The sequence below is a fragment of the Micropterus dolomieu genome, linkage group LG20 (genome assembly GCF_021292245.1).
Source record: "Micropterus dolomieu isolate WLL.071019.BEF.003 ecotype Adirondacks linkage group LG20, ASM2129224v1, whole genome shotgun sequence".
NCBI lineage: Eukaryota > Metazoa > Chordata > Actinopteri > Centrarchiformes > Centrarchidae > Micropterus > Micropterus dolomieu.
This window is the reverse complement of record NC_060169.1, coordinates 10,121,896-10,147,775: the sequence shown is the minus strand read 5'-3', so window position 1 is coordinate 10,147,775 and position 25,880 is coordinate 10,121,896. Positions and strand designations below refer to the sequence as shown.

The 25,880-nt window shown below is 41.1% G+C and overlaps 3 protein-coding genes across 6 annotated transcripts; 2 read left to right on the top strand and 1 right to left on the bottom strand.

The window, feature by feature from the left end:
• The first annotated feature begins 1,014 nt into the window (after positions 1-1,014).
• On the top strand, positions 1,015-5,692 carry dtwd1 (DTW domain containing 1). Its single transcript, XM_046031853.1, is given in 6 exon segments — positions 1,015-1,268; positions 2,047-2,360; positions 2,554-2,691; positions 4,663-4,823; positions 4,825-4,946; positions 5,099-5,692. Coding segments are annotated over 5 exon segments (909 nt in total). The 5' UTR covers positions 1,015-1,268; positions 2,047-2,102; the 3' UTR covers positions 5,329-5,692.
• On the bottom strand, positions 5,552-19,646 carry nnt2 (nicotinamide nucleotide transhydrogenase 2). 3 transcript variants are annotated; one of them, XM_046031848.1, is made up of 23 exons: positions 19,359-19,646; positions 18,935-19,013; positions 18,568-18,739; positions 17,590-17,819; positions 17,299-17,498; positions 17,128-17,215; positions 16,903-16,991; positions 16,627-16,814; positions 15,798-15,931; positions 15,488-15,679; positions 14,804-14,954; positions 14,386-14,547; positions 14,182-14,292; positions 13,945-14,090; positions 11,363-11,558; positions 10,477-10,710; positions 9,742-9,902; positions 9,354-9,533; positions 9,017-9,176; positions 6,853-6,934; positions 6,503-6,621; positions 6,040-6,155; positions 5,552-5,927 (listed from the first exon to the last, which is right to left on the bottom strand). In XM_046031848.1, the coding sequence occupies exons 3-23, from the start codon at positions 18,695-18,697 to the stop codon at positions 5,781-5,783; spliced, it is 3,216 nt and encodes a 1,071-aa protein (XP_045887804.1). In that variant the 5' UTR covers positions 18,698-18,739; positions 18,935-19,013; positions 19,359-19,646; the 3' UTR covers positions 5,552-5,780. The 3 variants fall into 3 exon arrangements, with proteins under 3 accessions (XP_045887804.1, XP_045887805.1, XP_045887806.1); XM_046031849.1 differs by lacking the exon at positions 18,935-19,013; XM_046031850.1 differs by lacking the exons at positions 18,935-19,013; positions 19,359-19,646 and adding an exon at positions 18,857-18,875.
• spata5l1 (spermatogenesis associated 5-like 1) lies at positions 19,584-25,742 on the top strand. 2 transcript variants are annotated; one of them, XM_046031852.1, is made up of 11 exons: positions 19,584-19,646; positions 20,879-21,497; positions 21,599-21,784; positions 22,661-22,945; positions 23,027-23,212; positions 24,057-24,215; positions 24,364-24,573; positions 24,673-24,900; positions 24,998-25,147; positions 25,281-25,406; positions 25,530-25,742. In XM_046031852.1, exons 2-11 carry the CDS (start codon positions 20,907-20,909, stop codon positions 25,665-25,667), a joined length of 2,259 nt encoding a protein of 752 aa, XP_045887808.1. In that variant the 5' UTR covers positions 19,584-19,646; positions 20,879-20,906; the 3' UTR covers positions 25,668-25,742. The 2 variants fall into 2 exon arrangements, with proteins under 2 accessions (XP_045887808.1, XP_045887807.1); XM_046031851.1 differs by lacking the exon at positions 19,584-19,646 and adding an exon at positions 20,541-20,677.
• The last annotated feature ends 138 nt before the right edge of the window (positions 25,743-25,880 follow it).

Sequence of the window (25,880 nt, the reverse complement as noted above, 5' to 3'; positions counted from 1 at the left end):
AAAATTAGAAAAAGGTCCAGAGAGAAAGCTCCTTAAATAGTCCAAAAACGGTGAGATGTTTTAATTGTTTTAGTTTTATTGACACTTGAAACAAAACATTCAAAACACAGAAATCCTAGGAAAATTTGAGTTCATTTACAACTTTTTATTTCTAATTATCTGAGAATAATGCCAATTTCAATGTAACGTTATGTTACCTTACACAGAACAAAGTGAATTTAATGTTGATTGGTTAACGTTATAATATTATAACGTTACAGTTAACTAGTAACAGATTGATATAACAACCAATATTTCGTCATTTTAACCAAGTCTGTGGTTCTCATTTTCATGTAACTTAACGTTAACTCACCCCGGCATCCAAAACAAGTTAATGTTAATGAATTGTGAATGTTTCATATTAATAATGATAAAGTTACAACAGCATGTTTTTATGGGAAATGTTCTTGGTAGATACGTTAACTTTAACCTAGCTAACGTTAACTAATTAACGGTACCACCATCTTAGGTAAGTTAACCTGATTGACCGAGTAAAGTGAACGGTAGTTCCCTGTGTGTTTGCCAATTTTATCGTTATAACTAACCACTTAACGTTGCACAGAAGTCAACAATTAACCTAGCCTGGCTTAAACGTCGCGGTTTATTTAACTAGCTAACCCAGTCCGGTAATTTAACAGTAACAGTACGGTATTTAACTAGCTAACCCAGTACGGTAATTTAACAGTAACAGTACGGTATTTAACTAGCTAACCCAGTACGGTAATTTAACAGTAACAGTACGGTATTTAACTAGCTAACCCAGTCCGGTAAATTAACAGTAACAGTACGGTATTTAACTAGCTAACCCAGTCCGGTAAATTAACAGTAACAGTACGGTATTTAACTAGCTAACCCAGTCCGGTAAATTAACTAACTCAGTCCAGGACGTTCTTCTCGTTAGTTACATTCAGCACACCATCGGCAGGTGAAGTCAGACAGGGTAAGAACTCTTTCCTTTGTACGGAGCAGTATTTCCGGCGCAGAAGAAGAAGTTGTAGTTCATTTAACTACATACCGGGAGACACGTTTCTATCCTGATTTTGTTTATGTGACTAGCTAGTGGACATTTTATTCCTTGCAAGTCAACATTTTGTGTTTGCTATTATCTACGTTAATCTAACTAACGTAGCCACTGTGACTTGTGTCTGTTAGTAGCAGCCGAAGCTGTTAGACGTTAGACGTTTTGGCGTATATCAAGCTTGCTAACAATCTAACTTAGCTTGAATCAGGTAATGTTGACTGTGCTGCAACGTGGGTTCTGATATAACTGTCTACCGTTAGATTTCAGTGTGATAAAGAAAAGAGAGAGAGAGAGAGATATATGAAGAAAAATGTTAACTGCATGTTGTGCTCTTGTTAAGAACATTAACACAATGCTAATGTGAATTACAGTTGTATGTAGCGCTAGTTATGCTGCTTGTGTTTAGCTCACTTTTCATTTCTTCACTAAATTAACGTTAGCTTTCTCATCTAACATTAGATAATGCGCTCTGCACCTAAGCTAGTTAACGTTAGTTAGTGCCAGTTAGCAGCAGTGTTTATATTGGCTTTGTCAAGTGGAAAGTCTTGTAGCTAATGGACTGAATCTTTCAGGTTAATGCTATGTTGCAACAAGTCCCCTCCCTCTTGAAACTGATTTCCTTGTTTTCTCTCTTCATTGCTGTCTATGAAACTAACCAATAGCGATTAATCAAATATGAGGATATTTTGACTCATAATGTGCCAGTATTTTGTTTGTGTATGTGGATGCTTTCATATTTAAACTAGGAAGAGCTGATGTGATGGTCAGAAAAGATCATTATTTAGCTATTGCGGATATAAGCAGAAATTCACAATACCCAATATCTCCCAATTCAGTTCATCTGATTTGTCTGACAAAAACTTCTTGCTTGTTTAATGGATTTTCCACATTATTGCACTCTACACTTTATAAAGTTATGTAAATGTTAGATTATTTCTGTTAATATTGCTAATATTTGCATGGTTTGTTTTGTCATTCTGGTTCAGCTATGAATGTGGGGCCCACACGCTTGTACTTGTCTGTCAACATTTGAAGAGCAAGCATGAGCAGCCTGGATCAACACCAGCGTCTCCATCCTAGTTTCCGTGACAAAACAACTGTTTCTAGTGATTCATCAGATGCTCATGAGCTTGCCAAACAGCCTCTCCAAGGTCTAATATTGGCATCACATGCAGTGCTGGAGAAAGCGCAGCAGAGGGGCAGGTTGAAATGCTCTAAATGTGGAGGATCAAGGATGTTCTTCTGCTACACATGCTGCTCATTAGTGGGTGTCACTCTGCAAGAAATCCCCTTAATCAAGGTCAGTCAGAGGTTAGGACTCACTTGATTGTTCTTTTTACCAGAGGCCTTCAGCTCTGGAGTTGATGTGATAGTATCCTAATATAGTGGAAAATGTTATGTCATGTCTTTTATGTAAGATCTATGAAATGATGCATATGGTATGGTTGAAGTATCTTCAGGACCTGACTCTTCATATTGTATGTTGTGCCCAGCTTCCCGTGAAGATAGACATCATCAAGCATCCCAATGAGACAGATGGCAAGAGCACTGCAATCCATGCCAAGATTCTCGCACCCAGTGATGTCACGATATACACATACCCCTGCATACCTGACTTTGAAAAGGACAAGGTCAGTTTTCATCATAAAAGAATGAAGTTTATTTAAATCTTTAAGTGTCATTGTAAAGCTATTTACTTTTTGGTTGCAACTAATCATTATTGATTAATCAGCCCATTATCTTCCAGATAATGTCCTCTTAACGAGAAAAAAAAAAAAACTAAATGTTTATTTATACTTATGCACATATGAATTATACACAGCCAAAGCGGCTGGAAGAAGGAAGGAAAAAAGAAACTATTCACAGTTTGGCAAAAAAAATTTAAAATATGGCATTATGTGCTTCCACATAGAGAGGAATCTACAAAAAATAAAATCAAAAAATCTAATTAAAATACCTTAAAAGAAACATGTTAGTTTTGGCCAATGTCACAATTAAGTCAGTACAGCACCAAATCAAATTGGTATGCTACAATAAGAAATTACAGGAACCCATCAGTTTAAAGGTGCAGTGTGTAAGAATTGAGACTACACTCCACTTGTCCACTCTCCACTTGCAGCATATCTCACATCAGGACAGACTGCCGCTAACTGCCATTTGTTAGCTATTTAGCCACCCAGAGAACATGGCCGGACCAAACACAGCCTCTGAGACAGACAGAGGCCAGTTTAATGACAGGGAATACAGTGCCAAGGAGATTTACAGCAGCTCCAAACAGGACTCTGACTCCGGGGATGACAAGGTGGGTTCAGGCAGGGACAGGAGAGAAACAAAAGAGGAGCGATAGGGAGGCACCAGACAGACAGGGTGTAGAGGCAGAAAAAAATAGAGAGAGATAGAGAGATAGATATAGATGTAGATAGATATATATAATTATTTATTAATTTTAATATTAATTTATTAAAGGTGTAATTTGGCTAAACCAGAGTTGGTGATTGTTGGAACATTGGTAATACTAACCACAATGATTTTGGTTAGTTTTATTTGTTTTTGTTGAGTTTGAATGAGTTGTGTTTTATGAGTTAACAAGGCAATTAGTTCAGTGAAAGAGAAACTTCAATTTATAAGCTTTACTGTTGTATTTTTATTTATGATCAGGCAAATAAGTGTATAGATAGCTTATTTGTTAGAGACAAAAAAAAGCTGAGAACTTGTGTAATGTAGCAAATTTGCTGCTCGCACATCAAACAACCACACACACACTATACAGCTGTTCCAGCCATAATTTGTGTGTCAGTTAACATTAATAGACTTGCCCACAGACATTCAGTTTACTTTCTAGTTTGCCAAGCTGTTGTTGTGATGTTAGCTATAGTAGCAGGAGAGCTATGAGTATTGATGTTCGGAGCTTTTGTGCCGACTCTGGAACAGTCTTGTCCTCTTTATATGTTAGCTTCGCAGCAGCAGCTGTAACAACACTATGCTAACCCACAACTTGGCTAATGTTAGTTACATTACTTTCTATGTAGTTATTCACTCTTTATGGTATTTGGTGTTGGATTTCTCCAGAATCCCCTTTTCCCCCTAATTTTTTTAATGCAAGCAGCTGCTTTTGAGCAATGTTGATACTTTTACTATGCACTAAATTGTTATTGAAGTAAATGCCTCTTTTTGTCCATTATATATTCCTGTATTTGTTGTAGTAGAACTCAGATTGATCCGTACTGTATACAGCTTTCTAATAGAAAAAATGTGGTATCTGAAATAAATTTGGAAAGTCTGGTCAGTTGCTGATACTCATATTTCATGCATGGCATGTTTTCATTTCATGTCTAGTCATATTAAGAATAAACAGATACTGTAATTTGACTTGACTTATAGAATTACAGTGGCTTTAGTGCACAAGCCATGTATGTTTATTGGTTTTGACAGTTTCATACTTTGCATGCTCATCTACTTTACTCAATTGATGAATTATAGTTTTGTCTTTATTTTGCTCCTATTTAACTCCGTTTCAGTACTGCCTAAATTTAGCCTTAAATCATGTATTCTAGTATTGGTTTGTATGAAGGTGTTCCAATAAGACTGTGTTGTCTCTCCAGGTGGTGTTGGTGTTCCCTGGTCCAGGGGCTGTCTCAGTTCAAGACATGATGCAATGTTTACATGACTGGAGTCACAGCAGGTCACTTTACTCCTTTGATGAACCCTGCATAAAGAGGGTCAAAAGTGAGGAAGTTCAAGATGCCACACACACTGCAGAGAACCCCAGGGACCCCAGATGAAGCAAAGGGCTTGGAGTCAAGGGTCTATCCCCTGCAGAGGGTGGTCTTCATTGACAGCACATGGAACCAGACCAACAAGATCAGCACAGACGAGAGACTTCAAGGTAATCATGAAAGACTGCATTTGTGTGGCTTTTCAGAGAGCTCTGACTGGCGGTGATTTTAAGGGGCAAATTTACTTCAATCGCAATTCTGTTTAACATGATCTCATTCAGTGTTCCTGTGTGTTTTTTAACAGAGATGTGTTCTCTTCCAGATTTGCTCCGGGTAGAGCTGAAGATGAGGAAAACGTGTTTCTGGCGCCGTCAAAAGGGAAAACCAGACACCTACTTAGCTACTATCGAGGCTATTTATTATTTCCTGAAGGACTTCCATGAGCATTGCCTTGCTCAGGAGTATAATGGAGAATATGATAACCTTCTTTTCTTCTACTCTTATCTGCACTCAGTTGTCAACAAAGCTAAGACTTCTGCTGGAAAGTGCTAAGGAAAAACTGACATCAGCTACAAGAGACTGTTAAACTATAACTGAAGGATTGATTTATGTGCAAGCCCTGATGTCTGGTTTTAAGTTCATTGTGGTGTCAACTGAGACTTAAATTGATCTTTTAGGGCATTTTGTTTTTGCTCTTCCCACCATACTGTGTTGTAAATGAGTACAGTTAGCCTTTTTAAAACTTAACATGTAATAATGTGAAAGGAAGTCAGGCTTCAGAAGCATTTAAATATTTTTATTTACAAATCGGTACACAAGTTATCCCTTATTCTCAAAAAATTCTTATGAATCTTGGGCACCTCTGTAATAGTATCACATTTGTTGCAGACCCAATAAATCAGTTCCCCAAAATATACTGAAAGCCAATGCTGGAAATATGTAAGTGTCAACATGCCTCTGTATTTGACAACTACAATCCATGATGGTAAACTAATGGAGAGTCACTAATAGTAGGCCTCTCTGATCTTGGCTTGCAGGCTGTCACATGTCTTCTTGGCATCTCCCAGCAACATTGATGTGTTAGGCTTGTAGAAAATGGGGTTATCTACTGCAGCGTAGCCCACACCCAAGGTACGCTTCATCACAATCACCTGGAGTAAAGTTCAGAGTATATTTACTTTTTGTACCACACATCTAAAATGCAGTGACATTGTTGGTGCAGCTTTACATATCAAAGATAGTAAAAAACATAAGTAGACCAACCTGTTTGGACTTCCACACCTCCAGGACCGGCATGCCAGCAATTATCGAGTTGGGATCTTCTTGTGCTGCAGAATTCACTGTGTCGTTGGCTCCGATGACCAGAGTCAAGTCTGTCTCTGTGGGCCACAAACATTTATACAGAAGATAGATGAACACAAACCGCCAGAAAAATTCTGCAATTGTCCTGACAAATGTTACTTGGTTCCCTGACACCACACTTATCTCCCTTTGTCATAAACAGAACCATGTGTCTCAGGCTGCATGCCTAGTTGCTAAGAAAACATCCGTTGCCCTGATAACATGGCATGTCTAATTATCGAGGCGCAACACTGGCTGCTCAAAGTGTAGATGCAATTATTAGACATAACTGATCTGATATTATCCAACACCTTCATGCCAAAGTGACAATCATGTAGCAGTAACTATTAGCAGCTCTCTTTAGATTTTTTTTTAAAGCATTTACCTGGGAAATCCTCATTGATCTCATCCATCTCCAGGACCACGTCATAGGGAACACCAGCTTCAGCCAAGAGGACGTTCAGCTGGCCAGGCATGCGTCCGGCCACCGGGTGGATACCAAACCTGTTGGAGATGGATGCAACACATTACTGCTCAAACGCTTTGATTTTCACTGAAAACTCGCTACTCCCTGATCTATGATGCCCTGCGCCTATAGTGCCAAAAGTACAAATGCACCTGTCTCTCAGTAAACAAGTTCAGATTTGTTGTAAAGCACAAAAATAAAGAAAGCACTGGTAGAATATACAGTGGTAATTCTTGTTTATAAAAAAGGAGATGTGTATAGACATTCACCTGACATTCTTGCCCTGTTCCTTGAGCATCTTCACCATGTCTGCAATTGGGTACTGGGCTTTTGCTGCACACAGACCCCAGCCTAAACAAAAAAAGAGAAACACACAACAACATACAGAGAATCAACATGCAATGCCCCCCCCAAAAAGCAGTTTTAATATTGTCTGGAGATTTTGAATACTTCCCTTGTTGCTTGAGTTGATGATTCAATAGCATTTCCTATTCTTGATTAATGTTTGGTCTATTGTCCAATTTGAATGTACTGTATAACCCATTTCAGACATTGTTCATTTTTAGATGAAAGCACAACAATCCAGTAGGGGTTCAGCAACAATAAAACCAGTTATTCCTCTAGCCTTCATTCTTTTTGTCCCACTCTCCGTGTCCTTATCTACCACAAGTCTCCTCACTGTATTAAATCAGTGGTTTATTGGTCTGAGACACATTTTTCTTAGGGAAAAGTTTGCATGCGTGGTGTGCATTTGGGTCCCCTGCATGCAAAGAATCCCTTTCCCTGTGTCTGCATAACCCCCATTTAACCCTGGTGGTCAGATACCATGTAGAGTTCAGCATTACCCCTAATCGAGTTTTTCTAAGCCAGTCGCCCATAACCCATATTCTTCATTTCCCAAGACAACTGGAGCCTTCCGTTTCCTCACTGCTGGGCTTTGTTGTTGACAGCGCATGGCGAAGTCTTGAGTCTGGACTCAAAGCTCTTATGACTTTTCACTGTTTCACTAATCAAACCAGTATGTTGGACCACACAGCTGTCCATGCGTTGGTTTGGAGCCACTTGAGAACAATGGCTATCTACGACTGGTTCTTCTTGCTCAGGCCACTCAACAACTACTGAGACACAAGTTTGGCTTTTTCTACTAAATGAATCAAGATGTGGTCATCAGCTCACGCTCAAAAATCAAACCCATCATTCTTTAACTCTTTTCTAAGAAGTACTGACACACAGATATTATATACTGTGCTCACAAGATCAGGTGGCTGTTGGATCAATTGTGAACAAACTGCCCCCTCTTGTGGTTTTGGTGCTTCAATAGTTTAATTACTACCATATAAAATCAGTCCATAAGCATCTAGCTTTCCCAGAGCTGCTGCAAAAACATTTGATCCACATTTTGGCAGAGCAGTCAGGCTCAGCCTTTTTGTTAGGTGAGATTAACTGGATGAGAGCGATAGTAGCTGTTATTTATCTAGTCTGAATAGCTGCAGCTGGAGTGCAGAGGAGAATCCAAGCTGTCCAATGATGAAAGAATGTGATATTAAAAAGTTGTGCTGCATCTTCGTCTCTGATGTCAAACCAAACATCTTTCTACACCTGTCTCTCCCAAAGGCTCCAGTCTTTTTCACAAGTGTCTCCACTGTCTGCTGGGAGGAAGGCCTTTTTCTACTGAATATGTATGCATGGTTTAAAATTACTGCCAAAGTCTTGTAAAACTGGTCTTTACCTGATTAAAATGAGAAAAACGACAGACTTTTGCAGGTTATTTTTGCAGGGGTCACATTTGAATGGTTTGGTTAAACCAAAATTCTAACTTTATTCTCAAACATACATGTTCACTACTATGCAGTCTGACCATGAGCTATTCAAAATAAAATTATATCAAAAATGCTATTGATTAAGGTGTCTGTTGGACTGGCCAACTGGCTCCGGAGGGAGATGATCAATTGCCTTCAAGTGATTTCACTTGAATCTGAAGACTGCAAGTTTGAAAAATTAATATCTGAGGGTGTGGAGAAGTGATGCTACCATATATCTATAGCCCACTCATCTCCGCTTGAGGCTAGCGGCTCAAGGCTACATTACCCGCTACTGGCATAACACCTGCTGCAGCAATTGTAATCTTTTTTTCTTTTTTTTTTTAAACGGTCCATCATGAGTCCGACAATGTTGTATGGGCACAATGCTAAAATCGGTGGAGTACTTGTTTAACATTAACATGTTTAGCCAGTTTCTTCAAAAAACCTCTGTCACTTTGTTTACTGTATAACAAAAATGCTTTCACCAATATAGATCTAAAATTAATTTTTATACATCTTTTTTAAACCAACCTTAGCAGGTGAGCCCATATGGTAATTTCGGCCACAAAGTTGAAAATGACAATGCATTTGTGAGTCCACTTTTTATTTATAATGCATGTGTTGCATGTACCTGGTGTGATAATGATGCTGCTGGCTTCTTTGATTATGTCAATTGTCTGGTCCAAGTTGACCTCAGTGTGAGTGCCAACAATCTCCATGGGCTTACCCCCCGCTGTGGAGGTGGTGCCGTACCCACCCAGGATCACATTGGGCAGGGAGCGGTTCATAGCCTTGGAAGAGAATGACATTAACGCCATTGCTGGTAATTGTGGTGAGTATACTGTGCAAGTTCAATTTTATTTATATAGCACTAAAACATAACAGAAGTGATCTCAGGGCACTTTTCATATAGGGCAGGTACTTTTTAATATGTTCACACATGTGGTTGGATTTGTGCATCTACTCACCACACACATGATGTAGGAGAGGATGGCACCGGAGGAGCCAATCAGAGCTCCGACAATCGTCATGAGATTGTTGTCTAGTAAGAAACCTTCAGCACAGAGTGCCCATCCAGAGTAGCTGTTCAACACGGTGATGACCACGGGCATGTCAGCGCCCCCAATGGCTGCTGTCAGGGTTACACCCTATGGGAAGGAGTTAGTAAAACATTTTAAAATATACATATATATAATTTAAAGCAATGTATTAAAGTGTTTGAAATTCTAGTACATTACTTTTTTTTTTTTTTAAATAAATGGATAAAGTCTATTTTTACTGATAGTTGCGCATCTTTAAATCTGAATAAATAAAAATGATTCCCCTGTTCAAGCTTAGTGAATCATTGAAACTCACCATAATAGTGGACAGCCCAGACACTCCCACTAGACACCCCATGCCAGTACTGTAGCTGGAACTGAGCATAAAGGGCACCATGCCTCCTACTGACGCTGCCATCAGGCCAGCGTTTAACATGTGCCGTCCCGGCAACATCAGGGGGGCGGAGTTCAGGATGCCTACAACCAAAGAAATGTCAAACATTTTCAGAGCAGTCAGTTACTCTTTTGTAAGGCTTAAGGGAAATAATTTGACACGATAAGACATGTAAACAAGCTTTTATGTTAAGCAGCATTGAGTGTCTTTGGACTCTCAGAGGCCTGTGGAGGCCTCTAATTAGCTGACTAAGAGTCTGTTCCATCCACAAATCAGACATCAGCCCTCCACCAACCACAGCCATGCAGCTGCTGCCCTGTCCTACCCGTAACAAATTACCAGAAAGCTTCTCATGTGTTCCTCTTGATCAGTTGCAATACAATGTAAGTTAGCGACTGCTGACACATGCACACAAACCCCCATTCCAGGCCTAGATTTACCAGAGGATCTTTGGCTTTAACTAGATGAAAGAGATAATCAGTGCCAGAGAACACAAAGCTTATTATGTTTATACTGAGATTAGTGTGTGTCTGTGACAAATCAAGATCAGACTTGTAAACACAATAGTCTACAAATTGTAAAACTTGTCACATGCACAATATCTATGTACTTATATACTGTAGATATTACTAATATTTTTAAAGTAAAATACATTACCTTGAAGCTTGCCGTAGGCCACCAGTGAGCCACTGAAAGTGACACCTCCAATGTAGGTGCCCAGATACGCCACGGTCTTGACTACACCAGCGGCTGGGTGAGTGTCCAGGTGGGGGTACTCAATCATGAATTCTGCCACACAGGTGAGAACAGCTGCCAACCCCACAAGGCTGTGGAAGGCCGCCACGAGCTGCGGCAAGTCTGAGATTTCAATACGCTTGGCAATGGTCAGGCCTGCAGTAGAGATATGGTGAGTTTTCAGGAAATGAGTTACTACAGTATGTCTGGTTGTGTCAAGCACCAGACACCGAATTTCTCAGCGGCTATGTTTGTCTACAAAAACGTCAAAATATTCAATTAAAAAAAAATAAAATAAAATAAAAGCAAAAACACTTCACACTCTGTAAAGTGTTTTTCCTCAAAAACACAGGGCCACTAATTTAACACAGTAAACCCTCATGCTATGTTGCCTGTCTGTCTCAAGATAATTTATCATCCTCCTTTCTTAAAATTACTATCAACATGTACAACATTCACACAGGATGAAATCTCTGTATCGGGACAGGATGATTGATGGTCTGTTATGAATTAGCAAAGAATTCACACCCTGGAGGACTGAAGGAGTCGCATGCAAAGTTAATAACATGCAACTTATTCGTGATGGTCTTGCAGTTTTCCCAAACAAACTGTTAGACTTGAAAAAGGAGCCCTGCCCAAGCTTTAGTCATTTTGTTTCTTTTTAGACTGAACACAGAGATGCCTCGTTGGCAGTGAGGCCTGTCTGTCAACCGTTTGTAAAGAACAGTTTTTCTGCCAAGGAATGTTTGCAATCATGACATCATGTGTATCTCAATTGTAAATCCTCTAGAAGCAGAGAACTACCTACCCAGCGTTCCCCCAGTGGCCATGGCCAGAGACATCTGAGACAGCAACTCTGGTGAGGGTTTGAGGGCACCGAGGGTGGCAGCGATGCCCCCTGCCACTCCCATCATACCCAGGGCATTCCCCAAGCGACTGGTGCGCTGGGCAGAGAGGCCTGCCAGTGCGCCAACACAACACAAGCCTGATCCCAAGTAAATCATCTGAGGTTAAAAAAATAAAAATCACACACACAAAAATTATAGTTAAAGTTACATCACTTAACAATTAGTCCTTAGATCAGCAATAAACTAATTTGAAGGTATGAATAAAGTCTCAATTTAAATACTGTAGAACTTCAATTAAAAGCCTGGTCCCAATTTGACACCTGTCCCTTTTACTGGTCTGGTGGGGCTGTTTTGACAAATAAATGCAGGTCTCAATTAGAAGCCTGTGCTCTCATTTATAAAACTCTACATAGAAAAGACTCCTAAAAAGGTTGAGTACGTTCAAAACAAGTGTGTATGCACAAAAATATTCTGATTTATAAAACGGCGCGCACGTCCTACACCAATTTCTCTTTAGAAATCACAATCAACTTGAAATGTGGTGAATGCGAGCTCCTTGCCCGACCCTTTAAACACCTATAGTTGCCCATAAATGGTCAGTGAAACACCGCTCATTAATATTAATACATACTGACTGCATGAATAAAAAGGAGGCAAATTCTGACAGAAGAGAGAGAGAAAAAAAAAAAAAAGAAATTTAACCTTGTGTGACACTGATGTTCATTTTGGTGAAGCTGAAGCATGTTGTTTGGTGGGTAAAACATGCACATACACACAATGCTTGTGTACCGGAGGAAAGGGGACACCAAAGCTCCACCCCCTTATAACCGATCTACAGGAAGGTGCATCCCTCCTGAACAGTGATGGAGGTGGACACATACTGTACATGCAAGACACACTGGATGACTCAGGTCCATAATTTGGATTCCCTCTTTTGAAAAGAGTGTAAATCAAATGCATTTCTCTTGTGTTTAAACATTTAGTCTACACAAAACGGTCTACTCATTAACGAGGCTGCCAATGAGTTAAAAGAAATATGACTTGTTTTGTGTCATAAGCAGTACACTGAAAGATCTACTTAATAGCGTTACATTTTTCAATCCCGTGTTTTTACAAGACATACACAACGAACATCTGATTACAATATATAAAAACTATGCACTTGTATTTGCTCGACTGAGGCAACGAAAACGGCATCAATTTAAGTGTAATTTGTTCTCCTGTTTACCCTATTTATGAGAATAAATTACACTGCATTCACAAATATCTCCGTTTGTGTTCATTTCCTAAGTCATGTTTTTGTATGCGCTGCAACTGATGTGATTTGTTTTTGCGCAGAAAACAAAAAAACCAAACGGGTTTATTTATTCAGAAAGGCTTTAATCTGTTTGGCAAATTAACTAATTATTAAATTATATTAGGTTTTATTGGCCTATAATACTCAGAGGTAATAGTTCGATTTATTTTAAACGATAGTATCCATTTCAATCGTTATCCGTTCCACTTCCAATCTCATGGTCAAATCTTTGCAGAGGCTTATGAAACAGGGATCATGCCATTTTGGCTTATATGGGTTGCTTAAGGTCTGATTTTACATAGGACTACCGGTTTTCTCTCAAGTTAATATACAGCCTATTGTGATAAATAAACAAATAAACACATAATGCTGTAAACAAAAATGTGAAAAGAATCTTTTAAAAAGTATTTTTAAACTGCAGGAATAAATCCAAAATTGTAACCCTAACCAAGAGACTAAAAAGAGTACAACATGAGTTGTGCATGCACCTCAAGGAACGGTCATATCATTTATCACCAGTGATGAACACCACAAAAGATTATTATATCGTTTTTCAATAGTACTTGGAATAGGTGCGTTGCAATTCTCGGCAGGCACGCACAACTCCACACAAGACCAGTGAGTGCAGGTGAGCAGAGCAGAGAGAAAAGGGTCAACAGTAAGCCTCAATTTAGCTTTAAAAGCACAGTGCAAGTTACAGTGACTAATAAATGGAGACTGTGGCTTCTAAAAATTAAAGCACAGCTACAGTGTGTAAAGGCAAGACTTCACAATTCTGATTCGAATATGTAAATTCTTAGTCGGGGACACTTTACAGAAACAATGAGCCATTATTCATTGAGATTTACGGGCATGGTAAAGGAATTAAAAGCCTGTATTACAGACACCTGTCCCAAATATAGCCAGGGTGAGTTCAGTGATTTAAGAATATAAAAGCCTGGGCTATTAATTTTTTTTTTTTAGTTTTACGGCAGTCATTAGAGCTGAAATGATTAGTCAATCGACAGAAAATTAATCAGAAACTATTTTGATCAATTTAAGTCATTTTTTAAAGCAAAATTGTTTAGACCATCTTTGGACTTTTGGCCGCGCAAAACAAGTAAAGACATCACCTTGAACAGAAGTGTGGTAGACATTTGTCAGCAGTCGACATTATAATAACAAATGCCACCATAATACTCAAATAAAATTTACAAACAATAAACTGACTATGAACAAACAATGATGAGATGTGTATCATGTCACCTGCTCAATGCTGTATCCAGCGGCCACTGAGGCTCCATATCCCCCAACAAATGCAGCCCCAGGCAGCGCGTACAGGTAGTTGTACTCAGGAGGATCAGTGGGACGCTTGAACATGTCCAACATCCTCTGGGTGATCAGGAAACCACCTGGACATACACAGAAATTGGAAAGGTTTAATTTCATTGGGTGGGCAATGAATCTTCTTGGCTATTGTTATTTTTGTGTTGAACGTCAGACCGGCAATGTTGATTGAGGAAACAAAGGCAGCAGCAAGAGCAAGACTCTCGGGCAGGGAGGAGGGTGTGAGACCTCCCCCCATCAACACCAGACCTCCAACTGCTGTCAGACCTGACAGAACATCAAAAAAATATATATAAAAGATTAAGACATACTCTCACAAAATAAAAATCATCTCATAACCATCTTATATAGACTTCTGACCTGAGATGGCATTGGTGACAGACATGAGGGGTGAGTGCAGAGCAGGGGTCACGCCCCACACGGTGTGGTATCCCACAATCCCTGCCAAGCCGAAGGTGGTGACCATCTGAGTGAAGGCTGCGTTGGGAGAGATGATGCCCAGAGCCAGACAGGAAGACACACCTACAGAGAGAGAGACAGAGCAGTTTACATGCCTGTGTGCAGATCTAATTTTAGCAATTTAGGCAAAACACCACTAATGAACTATGTTCAAAATTTCTGTTGGGTAATTGTATAATTTAATATAAATTTTATTTGTTTTTCGTTAATGAAGGGTATTTTCTACCAAATTCCTTTTAAAATAGCTTTTGCATTTCATAACATGAAATTGTTCAGTTGTCTAAATATTTGTGCACAGATCTGTGTGTTACAGTCTGACCTGCAGTGTAGACGCCAGCAGAGGTCATGGTGCGTTTGAAGGGAGAGATCACCTGCCTTTTCTCAGCCTCCAACTCAGCAACTGTTTTCTGTTTTACAGGGGCTGGGGGGGCTGTTTTAGGAAGGGGGGCCGGGAACATGTCCTTGCCTTCCTGGACACATCAGAAAACACCCCAATAGGATCAGTGTGAGAACGCAGACGACGTCCACAGAGTTTGCGTGAGAAACATCAAAACTTTGGAGTCTTGCATTGTAGGAGACCTTGCCTGGACGGTGGGAGCACTCAAAATACAAACCCATGGACCGCAAAAGGATATTATGCTGAACAAACAGCAATCACGAACCAGTTACCAGTGGTTTTGAAAGATAAATTCTCTTTTTAGGGGCCTTAATAATGCTTAGTTTAACAAGGGGTAAACTGATATGTCCTGTTGAGGTTGCATGCGTTCTCTGCCATAAACAATGTGTCAAAGCCAAAATTCCTGGAAAAGTATATTTTGAAATGTTCATAACATTCTTGCTGGGATCCAACAACAGTTATTCCCAGTTGGGACTGGGTTTTTAGTACTTATTTGGCACAGTGTTCTAGCATGACAGGATCCGATAGTTCATGCCGAGAGGGTGGGAGCGATACCAGTGAGTATGGAGGCTGCCAGTAGATAGTTACCACAAATAAAAAACTCACCTTCATAACAATAGTCCCACGGATGACATGGTCAATTGTTCCATAGTCAAATTCTTCTGTGGGCTGATAGTGGAAGTACTCCTTGTCTGGGCTAATGGCCTTCAGCAGCTTCAGTACGTTGTTTGAATACAGAGTGCTGGCCTGGGTGGCCAAGCGGCTGGGCAGATCTGTGTAGCCAATGTGTGTAACTCCCTAGTTATGAAAACAAGTGCATCATTAGTACATTTTACACAGTGTTGAACAAAGAATAAAACAGGCTTTTACAGCTTTTGTCGTTAATCAAAATCCGCTGGCAATGCAGAAAACTCGCCTTGTAAACGTACAGCTCTCCAGGCTTGGTGGTCTCAATGTTGCCCCCTGCCTCTGAAGCCAGATCCACCACCACAGAGCCATCCTTCATCGACTCCACAAACTCCTTCTTGATCAGAATGGGAGCCCGCTTCCCTGCATGGGAACAGGAAACAGCGAGACAGGTGAGATGCAGCAAATGTTTGTGATAATATCATGCAATTTATAAAAGAAAAAAATAAATAAATAAAACCCACTTAAACCACAACCCACCACACACACACACACGAGAAAGTCAAAGGAATCCACAATAAAGATGCATTAATGAAGTTTTGGCCTCAAGGGGGGACAGATCATCATGTTAACAAGCAACAAAACAATTAGGTTATGGAGTTGCTATGGCTTAGGTTAGGAATTATTTGTTACTTGCATAATCAGACACGAAGCATTGTTAGCATTTACGTGAAGGCGTCTGTCTAACAAAGTTCCAATATTTATGGTTCTTTCAGCTTTGTTTTAGTCCCCACCACCTCCTGATAAAAATATCTAAAATGTCTTTAGCTGCTAGATGATCTTTGTATCCTCACCAGCCAATCTGAAAGTTGTGTGCAGGCATATTTTTCCCGGTACGTTTTTTTGCTTGAGAGTAGCCAAGTCTCAGCTATACAAGTAAATTTCCAGGCCACTGAACCAAAATAACTCAACCTGAGGCTGAGCAAAAGCTCGGTGGATTCATCACTATGAATCATCCCTTTCATATTTGTCATTTGGGTTACCATGGAAAAATAAAAAATAAAAATAAGGGTGATCAATGCAAAATATAAGAGGTAGAAGGTACCAGGGCGACTGACCTGGAATCAGGGCAGTGCTGATGACAATGTCGACCTCTTTACACTGCTTGGCGAAAAGAGCCATCTCAGCCTCAATAAACTCCTTAGACATCTCTTTGGCATAACCGCCGACACCGTCGCCAGACTCTGCAATGTCTACTTCTAAAGGCTCTGCCCCAAATGACTTGAACTGCTCCAGAGCAGCTGGCCTGACAGTCAAGAAACAGTTATGATCATCCCCAACCATCACTCAGCCTACAGAGACATAATGTACCCCCCCCTCCATCCATCTTATACCTGGTGTCAAATCCTCTTACTATGGCTCCCATTGACTTGGCTGTCCCTGCTGCTGCCAAACCAGCCACTCCACCTCCAATAACCAGGACCTGTGTACACCAGAAACATCCATATGCATTATTGTACAAGGGGGAGATAGACTCAGCTCACTGTTACATATTGAGGTATGTGGAAAAAAGGGAAAGATGGTAATCATGTTGACTTGGGTTATATGTAGACAGTTACCTTAGCTGGGGGGACTTTTCCAGCAGCTGTGATCTGACCAGTAAAGAACCTGCCAAAGTGGTTGGCAGCCAGAACCACAGCCTTGTACCTACAAAAAGTCACATCTTCTATAACCAGGCATTCCTGAGCAGCAACAAATATATGAATCTGCATGTACATTTTTCCTTTTACCCCGCGATGTTAGCCATGGAGCTGAGCGCATCATAGCCCTGTGCGATTGTGACTCTGGGCACCTGGTCCATGGCCAGCACAGTGCTCTGCCTCTCTGACAGCTTCCTCATCAACTCTGGGTTCTGTGCTGGATAAATGAAGCTAACCAGCGTGGACTTTGACTTCAGGAGGTCTGCCTCGCTCAAGCTGGGGGCTCGAACCTAAAGCAGAAAATTGATGTTACAGGAGTAGAAATTCAGTAATATCTTAGAGTTGTTTTATTAGAAGAGCCAGTAGCAGGTGTGTATAAACCTTGAGGACCAAGTCTGAGCCGAGTGCTCCTTTGACGTCGGTGATGGTGGCTCCAGCATCTCTGTATTGCTGATCAGAGAACTTAGATTCCTCTCCAGCTCCACTTTCCACCTGCACGTTGAAGCCCTGTTTGACCAGCGCCTGCACCCCCGCAGGAGACAACGCCACACGACGCTCATTCTGGAACGTCTCCTTAGGAACGCCAACCACCAGGTCCTTGTAGAGCACACCTGAACAAACAAACCAGCTGACTGAGTCTGCAGTGCATAAAAAGCTTTTTTTCCCCAAAAAAGAAATTTTCAGATGAAAATTAGAAGCTTTCATAAAAAAATAATATATTTTTTTGTGCAACAACATAGGAGAGCATGCGTATAGAGCTGAGAATGTTTGGCCGGGAACAGTGTCATGTTACACATTTCTCTCCATACACGGAGTGGTGACCTCGCCGCCATGGAGACATTATTAGCAGGTGATTGGCTCTGTGCCAGCACACACGGATCGGGGCCTGTACTCCCATACAGACACACTCAAAATTCAAACTTAAAAAGCACTCAGTAACTTGCAAACTTTTCACAAACAGTCGGTGACATGTGTCCCGTGAAGAGCACCGACTCCATAAACAAATGTCTGTGAACAAAATCTTTCAGACAGCAGTTAATCTTTTACATGTCACCTTTAACTGACCTCTTATGTGTTCTTACATGTTAGCAGCTCCTACCAGCCAAGTGAGCAGAGCTGCTACCAGGTTCACTACAGCTTTCCCTATTTTGGGAAGATCTCTAGAAACCTGCTGCAAACAGTTCATGATCTGTGGGGTTTTCCACTCTTCTGGCCAGAAGGAACGTGTCCTTGAGTGAACTGTTATGCTCTCATTCCTCAACTCAATAGACAGAGGAAATCCAAACCAAAGACAGCAGGCCGTTGTCTATGAAAAATATTTTACAGTTAAGCAGAGAGATTTTAACTGTACTTTCCTACCTCTGGAGGCAGTTTGGTCCCATAACACAGGGAAAGTCCTGAAATGCCTCCTTCCAGGTATCTTCTGACAGACCCTTCGCTGGAACAATATAACAGAAGAGCTGGAGATGGAGCGCAGGAGGGTCGACATGGCCTCTGAGCGTCCTCCCTGAGACTCCCTCTGGTATCTTGACTATGAACACAAACAAGCAGAGGTAGGTGATACGTTAACACTACTTCTGCATCTGCTGTCAAATAACAAAGCACATTATAAGCTGCCCCCCCCCCCAAAATAGGTCCTGAATCACACACTCAGGTTGTCTGTGCTGCGAGGCCTTTCAGACAGCAGAGTGATTTCAGCTCTGCAGGACACAACAGTCACACTCACACTGGGACCAGGGTGGATTACAGACTCCGGGTTTGTTCGCGAGATTATGAAGGCACGGCGAGGGGGGGCCAAGTCTGGCCTAGTTGTTGTGAGCAGGAGCAGAGACAACCAGGCAGAGAAAAATGTGTGTTAAAATGTTGTGAGGCTAGAGGAGACAGCTCAGGACTCAGACACAAACCGTCTTACACAAGCAAACTGTAAAACAAATGAGGCGTTTAGCCTACAAATACTGGCCTCTCAAAAAAATACCATTTAATTACCAAAAGACAAATAACAGTGTGGAAACTTGCAGTACACTGCTTGTTGTGGTATTTGCTATTTATGCATTCATTCATTCATTCACTGAATCACGCAGTTAATCAATGTCCTTCATCCTCCACCTTTTAGTAATCCATCATAAAAATGGAGTAATTGTCAGACTTGCCTTTCACAGTTTCCACAAATTGCAGGTTAATGGTTTAACTTTCCCTTTGCAGCAGGGTCACCTGTGAGACGTCCTATCCAAAATCCCCTCGTCTGCTAGCGGGGACGGACCAACGACCTTCCGCAGTTTCGATATCACTGCTGCACTATTTATGTATAAATAGCAAACCATGTGACCTAACTCATGACCACCCTTGAAGCAGATAAGCAGGCGGCCGCTGCTTAACACTCTGCCACACTACCTGCGAATTAATGGCTGGATTAACATGGTTATCAGAAAAAGTCATAGGTAAAAATGTTTAAAAGTTATGAATACGTGGACGGTCTCGCGATAATCCCTCTCGCTTCCTACGCAGCTCTAAAACAAAACCGATGTTAAAGTAGCACAACACGTAATTGGGGGGGGGGGGGATATCTATATCCATTAGCCACAAATTTGTTTGTATTTTTTAGGCTTCCTGTATTTTCTTTTGTGTGCACAAGGTGACGCCAGAGCGCCACACAAAGGTGAAACACCTACAAGTTGTTGGACAACCATGACTATTCTCTGGCTTTCTCTCTCGTGAACGTGCTTAAATATGTCGGTTTAAACTTGATAATCTTTGTTCCAAACAATTTTGTTTTGCCAAATATTATTTACATATATATTAAATAAAAATTGTATTTGTATTATTATGTTTATATTTTTTGCTACATAACTTAACAAAATGGAAACATTTCCAACAGTAGTGGCATTGTAAATAAAAAACAGACCTAACTGGTCAATTAGGAAGAAATTAAATTAAATAAATTAAAATTGAAATATTGAAAAAATATAAAACACTAAAAGAGAAAGAAATACAAACAAACAAAAACATGAATATAGAGGTAAACGCTAAAGGGAGTATTATATAGACCATTGTAATAATTCAACAGTGTTTGGGCATTTATTTATTTACAAATATAAGAGAAAATGATAAAACATTAAACGTACAATGTACACAAGGATGACTGTTTCCCAAAATCGCATCTTATGTAAAAAAAAAAAAAATTATAATAATAAAATAATGGAATAATGGAATTAACGGTCAGATAATAACATTTGTCTTACATAATAATACCAAAAAGTATTTATTTCTTTTGTAAATTCATAATAATACATTTGCAAACCAGGTTCCGCCCATAGACACTATAATTCCGCCTCGTCTCGCACAGTAAAATGTTTTGGTTGGCCATCTTCTTTTAACGCCACATGGATTTTGTAAACACTGGTCTGTTCTGTCAGCGCCGCTAATACTGAAAACATTTTAACCAGCATTCACTAGTGTCCTCTATTATCTGGTACGTAACTGTGTGACAGTTTAAGTTTTAAAGTATTTATCGCAGCTTAGAATGAAGTTGTAGCTAACAGCTAGTAGCATTCAGCCTAGCTAAAGTTTACACTGCAGCTAAAGGAACGACACTCGCTTCACTCCTTCTTTTTACTGCTCTGCTAATTAAGAAGTAATGTTATCTGCTTGCCTTTCTTCATTTTGCTGTCAGTGAGGCTGGTGGCTTTTGATGGACGAGGATGTCTCTGAGGCTGCTGTCAGTGGACCCATCAGACCAGGGCTCTCAGAGATGCAGGCTCGGTCCAGGCTTGATGTCAGCGCTGGGTCTGAGTCTGGGCTCCCCTCTGCTGGTGACTGTTCCCGGGGGAAGCTGCCTGTGTACCGCCTGGCCACGGCCTGACCTGGCAGAGGGCTTCCTGCAGATGGACCTGAAATGTTCTTCCCACAGCCTGATCGCTCACCCACCCACACATCTCACCCTGGACCCTGGTCAGCTCACACCTGTACCCTGCCCCAAACTGAAAGGTGTTAAGATAACTGTGGTAGTCCAGAGTGTTGACTTTAAGAAACACACACCTCCTCGCCTTGTTCACGAGCTTGTGAAAGACTTGCTGAAAGGTGTATATGTCCACGAGAAGTATGTGATAAACCTGGAGGATTTTGATACAGAAATTAGATATGTTGTCATTGAAAGCATCAATCTGGATTTTGCCAGTGCTGGTTTTATCACCTCAAAAACTAACGTGGAGATAGCTGGTATCCAGACGGTCCAGCATTACAGGGGTCACCTGCAGGACCAGTACATGGCCCCGCTGGGGGGTCTGGAGAAGGTCAGCATACATTCACTGTAATGACATTATTGGTATTCATGCAGAGTCTGTGTTCCCACTATGTGCCAGCTACATTTGTTTTGTTTCTTGCTGTATTTTAGGTGAGCGCCTCCCTGAGAGAGATGCTGCAGCTGCCCCTGCTCTATCCAGGCACCCTGAGCTCTCTTGGTGTGTCGTGCCCCAGAGGTGTTCTCCTGGTGGGGCCTCCTGGTGTGGGCAAGACCCTACTGGTCCGCAGAGTAGTGGGGGAGGTGGGAGCGGGCCTCGTGGTGGTCAGAGGGCCAGAGGTAAAAAAAACAAACAAACATTTATATTACATTATTATGTTAAACATTTTGAATCACATTATGTGTAAGTATGTTTAGAAAAAGCCATTATGATGTAACACATTGTCTGAAAACTCAGTCGAGAAGCTGATGAAAGAAAAAGTAGCCTGACTTATTTGGCTTATTTCCAATATTGAGATAAAGCCTTCCTTTTTAATTTGAAACACTGCCTAGTAAAACCACAGATATTAAAGGGTAAAATACCTACCTCAGTAGATCAAAAGCTCTGATAAATTATCCGGTTGAGAAATTAATGTTGTTTCAGGGTTTATATGGTCATATCACCCTACCCTAATTTAAGGGCAGCAGAGTAGTAGAATATCATATCCAAGCAGAAATACTGCCATATAACTACATGTGATTTAACCCAGTCAACACTAATGTATTGAATCATATACTGACATAGCAGAAAATCTTAACTGTCCGATAACAAAATTACAAGAGGAAACTCAGTTTTATTTGAAAGCGATCTTCCTCCTTCACAAATATTCTCAAATAAAGAATGCTGCTCCAATGAAGCCAAAAGTAGAATCTTTTTACATTATAATATGACTCCGTAAGTGTATTTGCCTTACAGGCTACAAAGAGTTGTGCCAGAGACCTTTGATGTTGTTTTACATTTTAGGGGATAGAATGAGATTAATTTAAATAAATTACTTAAAGCGGCAATATAAATCTATATTCAACCCAACTCTTCTTTTTTTTATGGACTGGGACACTGATTTTACCATTAAAAAAAACATACTTTCCTACCTCTGTTTTTTTTGTAAAGGACTTTGTGCAGCCTATTATTATTATATTAATATTATTAATGGTAATTGTAAATTCATTTTTCAGGTGGTGGGATCACGGCCGGGCGAGAGTGAGGAGAAGCTGCGTGCTGTTTTTGAACGGGCTCGATCTGCAGCTGAAGAGGGTCCATGTGTGCTATTCTTAGATGAGTTGGACTCTCTTTGTCCAAGGAGAACTGGCTCGTCTGCACCAGAGAACCGCCTGGTTGCTCAGCTTCTCACACTGATGGACGGGGTGAATCAGTCCGATCGCTTCCTCATCGTCGGAGCCACCAACCGGCCGGACAGCTTAGACCCAGCACTGCGCAGGCCTGGAAGATTTGACCGAGAGGTACAGATGATGAAATATATAGTACATAATAATAAATGTAAATAAACCTTTGAGGCTCTGAATTTTATGCCTTTTCTGCAGGTTGTTATTGGAGCTCCCACTTTGCAGCAGAGAAAAGCCATCTTGTCTGTTCTGTGTGCGAGGATGCCTGTATGTTCCGGTGTGGACATGGCAGAGCTTGCACAGAGAACTACAGGTTATGTAGGAGCAGACCTCAGTGCCCTGTGCAGGGAGGCTGCCATGCACGCTATACGGGAAAACGCAAAGGTAATTACAGAAATCATGTAATGTATCATATAGAAACCAAACACTAATATTTTATTACTTGTAGGGAAACATTTTAGCTCCCTCCAGACCTACGTGTAGAACCTTCTATCTGTTACAGTTCACACACTGTCAAATGTGTCTCAGATAAGTTGTGATTGTTTGATTTTATATGTGGGGGAACTACAACTGTTGCTGACAGGAAAAACTCACATTAGTTCTCCGCTTTCCAGCTAGAGATGAATATTTTGGTAGTTATTTGGCATCCCAGCATGTATTAAAACAGAGTTGTGGCATAGTCAAATCAACTGGGAAGTGAGTTAAGCAAGTGTTGAAATCCGTGCAGTAGAGGCTTCAGCCAGCAGCTGTGAACCAATGTATTCCTTCAGGGCAGTTGTGATTGTCAAAATTACGTCCACAAAAGTTCTTTTTTTGGCCGCTGACAGGCTCAGACTGTTATATGAGGTGTCTAACAGTATCATGGAAAGGATCCCTATGAGTAACACCCGGTAACACCCTTTGTTTTTAACCTGAAACAGAAGGACAATTCTCGCACAATTTCCCCAAAGGAATACATTCCAACCACTGTAGCCGGTTTGCGGCTGCCGGCTGAAGCCATTTCCTGCACTGATTTCAAAAGTTTTGTACCTCCTAGTCATTTTGACCCTAAAATAAGAAAAAACAAAGATGCACTTGTATTCACGCTATAGTGCATAAATGGGTGTAAACGTGTACCTGGTAAACCTAAAATGTCAGATTCTAGTGCATTATCTTTAACCTTCCAAAGTGTTGAATATATAGGTTTAAGAATGATTTTTTTCTTGTGTTGCCTTGTGATTGTTTGCAGGGTTCAGGAGAACAGGCAGTAGCTATGAAGCACTTTCAGGAGGCCCTGAAGTCGGTGGGTCCTTCCTGCCTGCGAAGCAGCCTGGGCAGGACAGAGCTCTCTCCAATGTCTTGGGAGCAGATAGGAGGTCTGGATGAGGTCAAACTCAAACTAAGACAGGTACATGAGTGGCTGTTCTTGAATTGTACAACGAAAAATACAAAGAGTTTTCATCTGAGATTGTTTACTGATAAAGATCAATAAAACCTGTGTTTGGAATTAATGGGTTTAATTTTCCCTCCATCTGTCTTATGCCTGAACATCAAAGAGTATTGAGTGGCCGATGAGGTACCCCGAGGCATTTGTTCGTCTGGGTCTGTGTCGGCCGCGTGGCGTGCTGCTCTACGGACCTCCAGGATGTGCAAAGACTACGCTTGTCAAGGTCGCAGCCACCTCATCTCACTGTGCCTTCCTGTCTGTCAGTGGTGCTGACCTCTACTCTCCCTATGTCGGAGACTCAGAGAAGGCCTTAGCGCAGGTATTTTCTTTTCACAGTCTGTGACAACACCTGTGAATGGTTGCTGTGTTTGTGTCCTCCTGTCTGTTTCATCCATAACACCTGTCTGTCCACATGTAGCTGTTTTGTCAGGCCCGGGCCTGTGCTCCCTGCATCCTGTTCCTTGATGAGATTGATTCTCTGATTGGCTCGCGGTCAAACAGTCAGACAACTAACAGCGTACAGACACACCTCCTGTCTGTGCTCTTAAATGAGATGGATGGGGTTGGTCTAAAGACGCTGGAGAGGAGAGGGACTGAGAAGATCCTCCAGGCAGAGGGAGTGGAGGAGAATCATACACTTGAACAGGTTAGATATTGAAATGTCCCTGGGACTGTCTCTCAACATCAGAATGAGGTGATATAGTCAACACTTTATACTATAAACTGTTTTTGCTCTTTGACAGCTGGACTGCCATGTAACTGGACTGCCAACTGTATGCAACAAAGATGTGATGGTGATAGCCGCCACAAACAGACCAGACTGCATAGACAGCGCCCTCCTCAGACCTGGCAGGCTGGACCACATTATCTATGTCCCACCACCTGATCAGCTGGTAAGTTATTTACCTCAAGGCCATGACATATTTTAAAAGTTACAGTTTAATGGCAATCTGGTGATTTCAAACATTTGTATCTGTAATTAACTAACCCAGTACACGTGTCATTGGTGTCATTACATGTGTCTAGGCTCGTCTTCGCATCCTGAAGATGTGTACAGAGTCGATGCCCGTGGGTGCTGATGTGTGTCTGGAGGAGCTGGCCGCGAAGACCGAGCTTTACTCTGGAGCTGACCTGGAAAATCTGTGTAAAGAGGTAATGTGAAGGCTTTATTTTCTTACATCTGGCTATAAGATACAAAATGTAATCTGGGTCCTAAATGTTGACGTAGACAAACGGTTAGAGTAGGAATACCTGAAAAATGTTTTTGTTTTCCAGGCGGCTCTGTTGGCGCTACAAGAGGAGAACATGGAGGCTTCTGTCATCAAACACACATACTTCCTCCGGTCCCTAAGCAAAATGAGCCCCTCTCTCACTGCCCAGCAGATCCACACATATCAAACGTCACTCAGATGACAAACCACATATGAGCATGTTAAATTGTATTATTACACAAACATTGGTTTGAAATAAAAGGAGTAAAACTTTGAACTGTATTTTATGGTATTTTTGTCACTGACAAGCACCTACTGTTTTGAGATCAGCACTTCAAACCATCTGCCAGCCACTGGCCTTCAGTTCTCAGATGTGGCCACAAGAGGACGCTGCACACTCAAAAAATTTATTGAT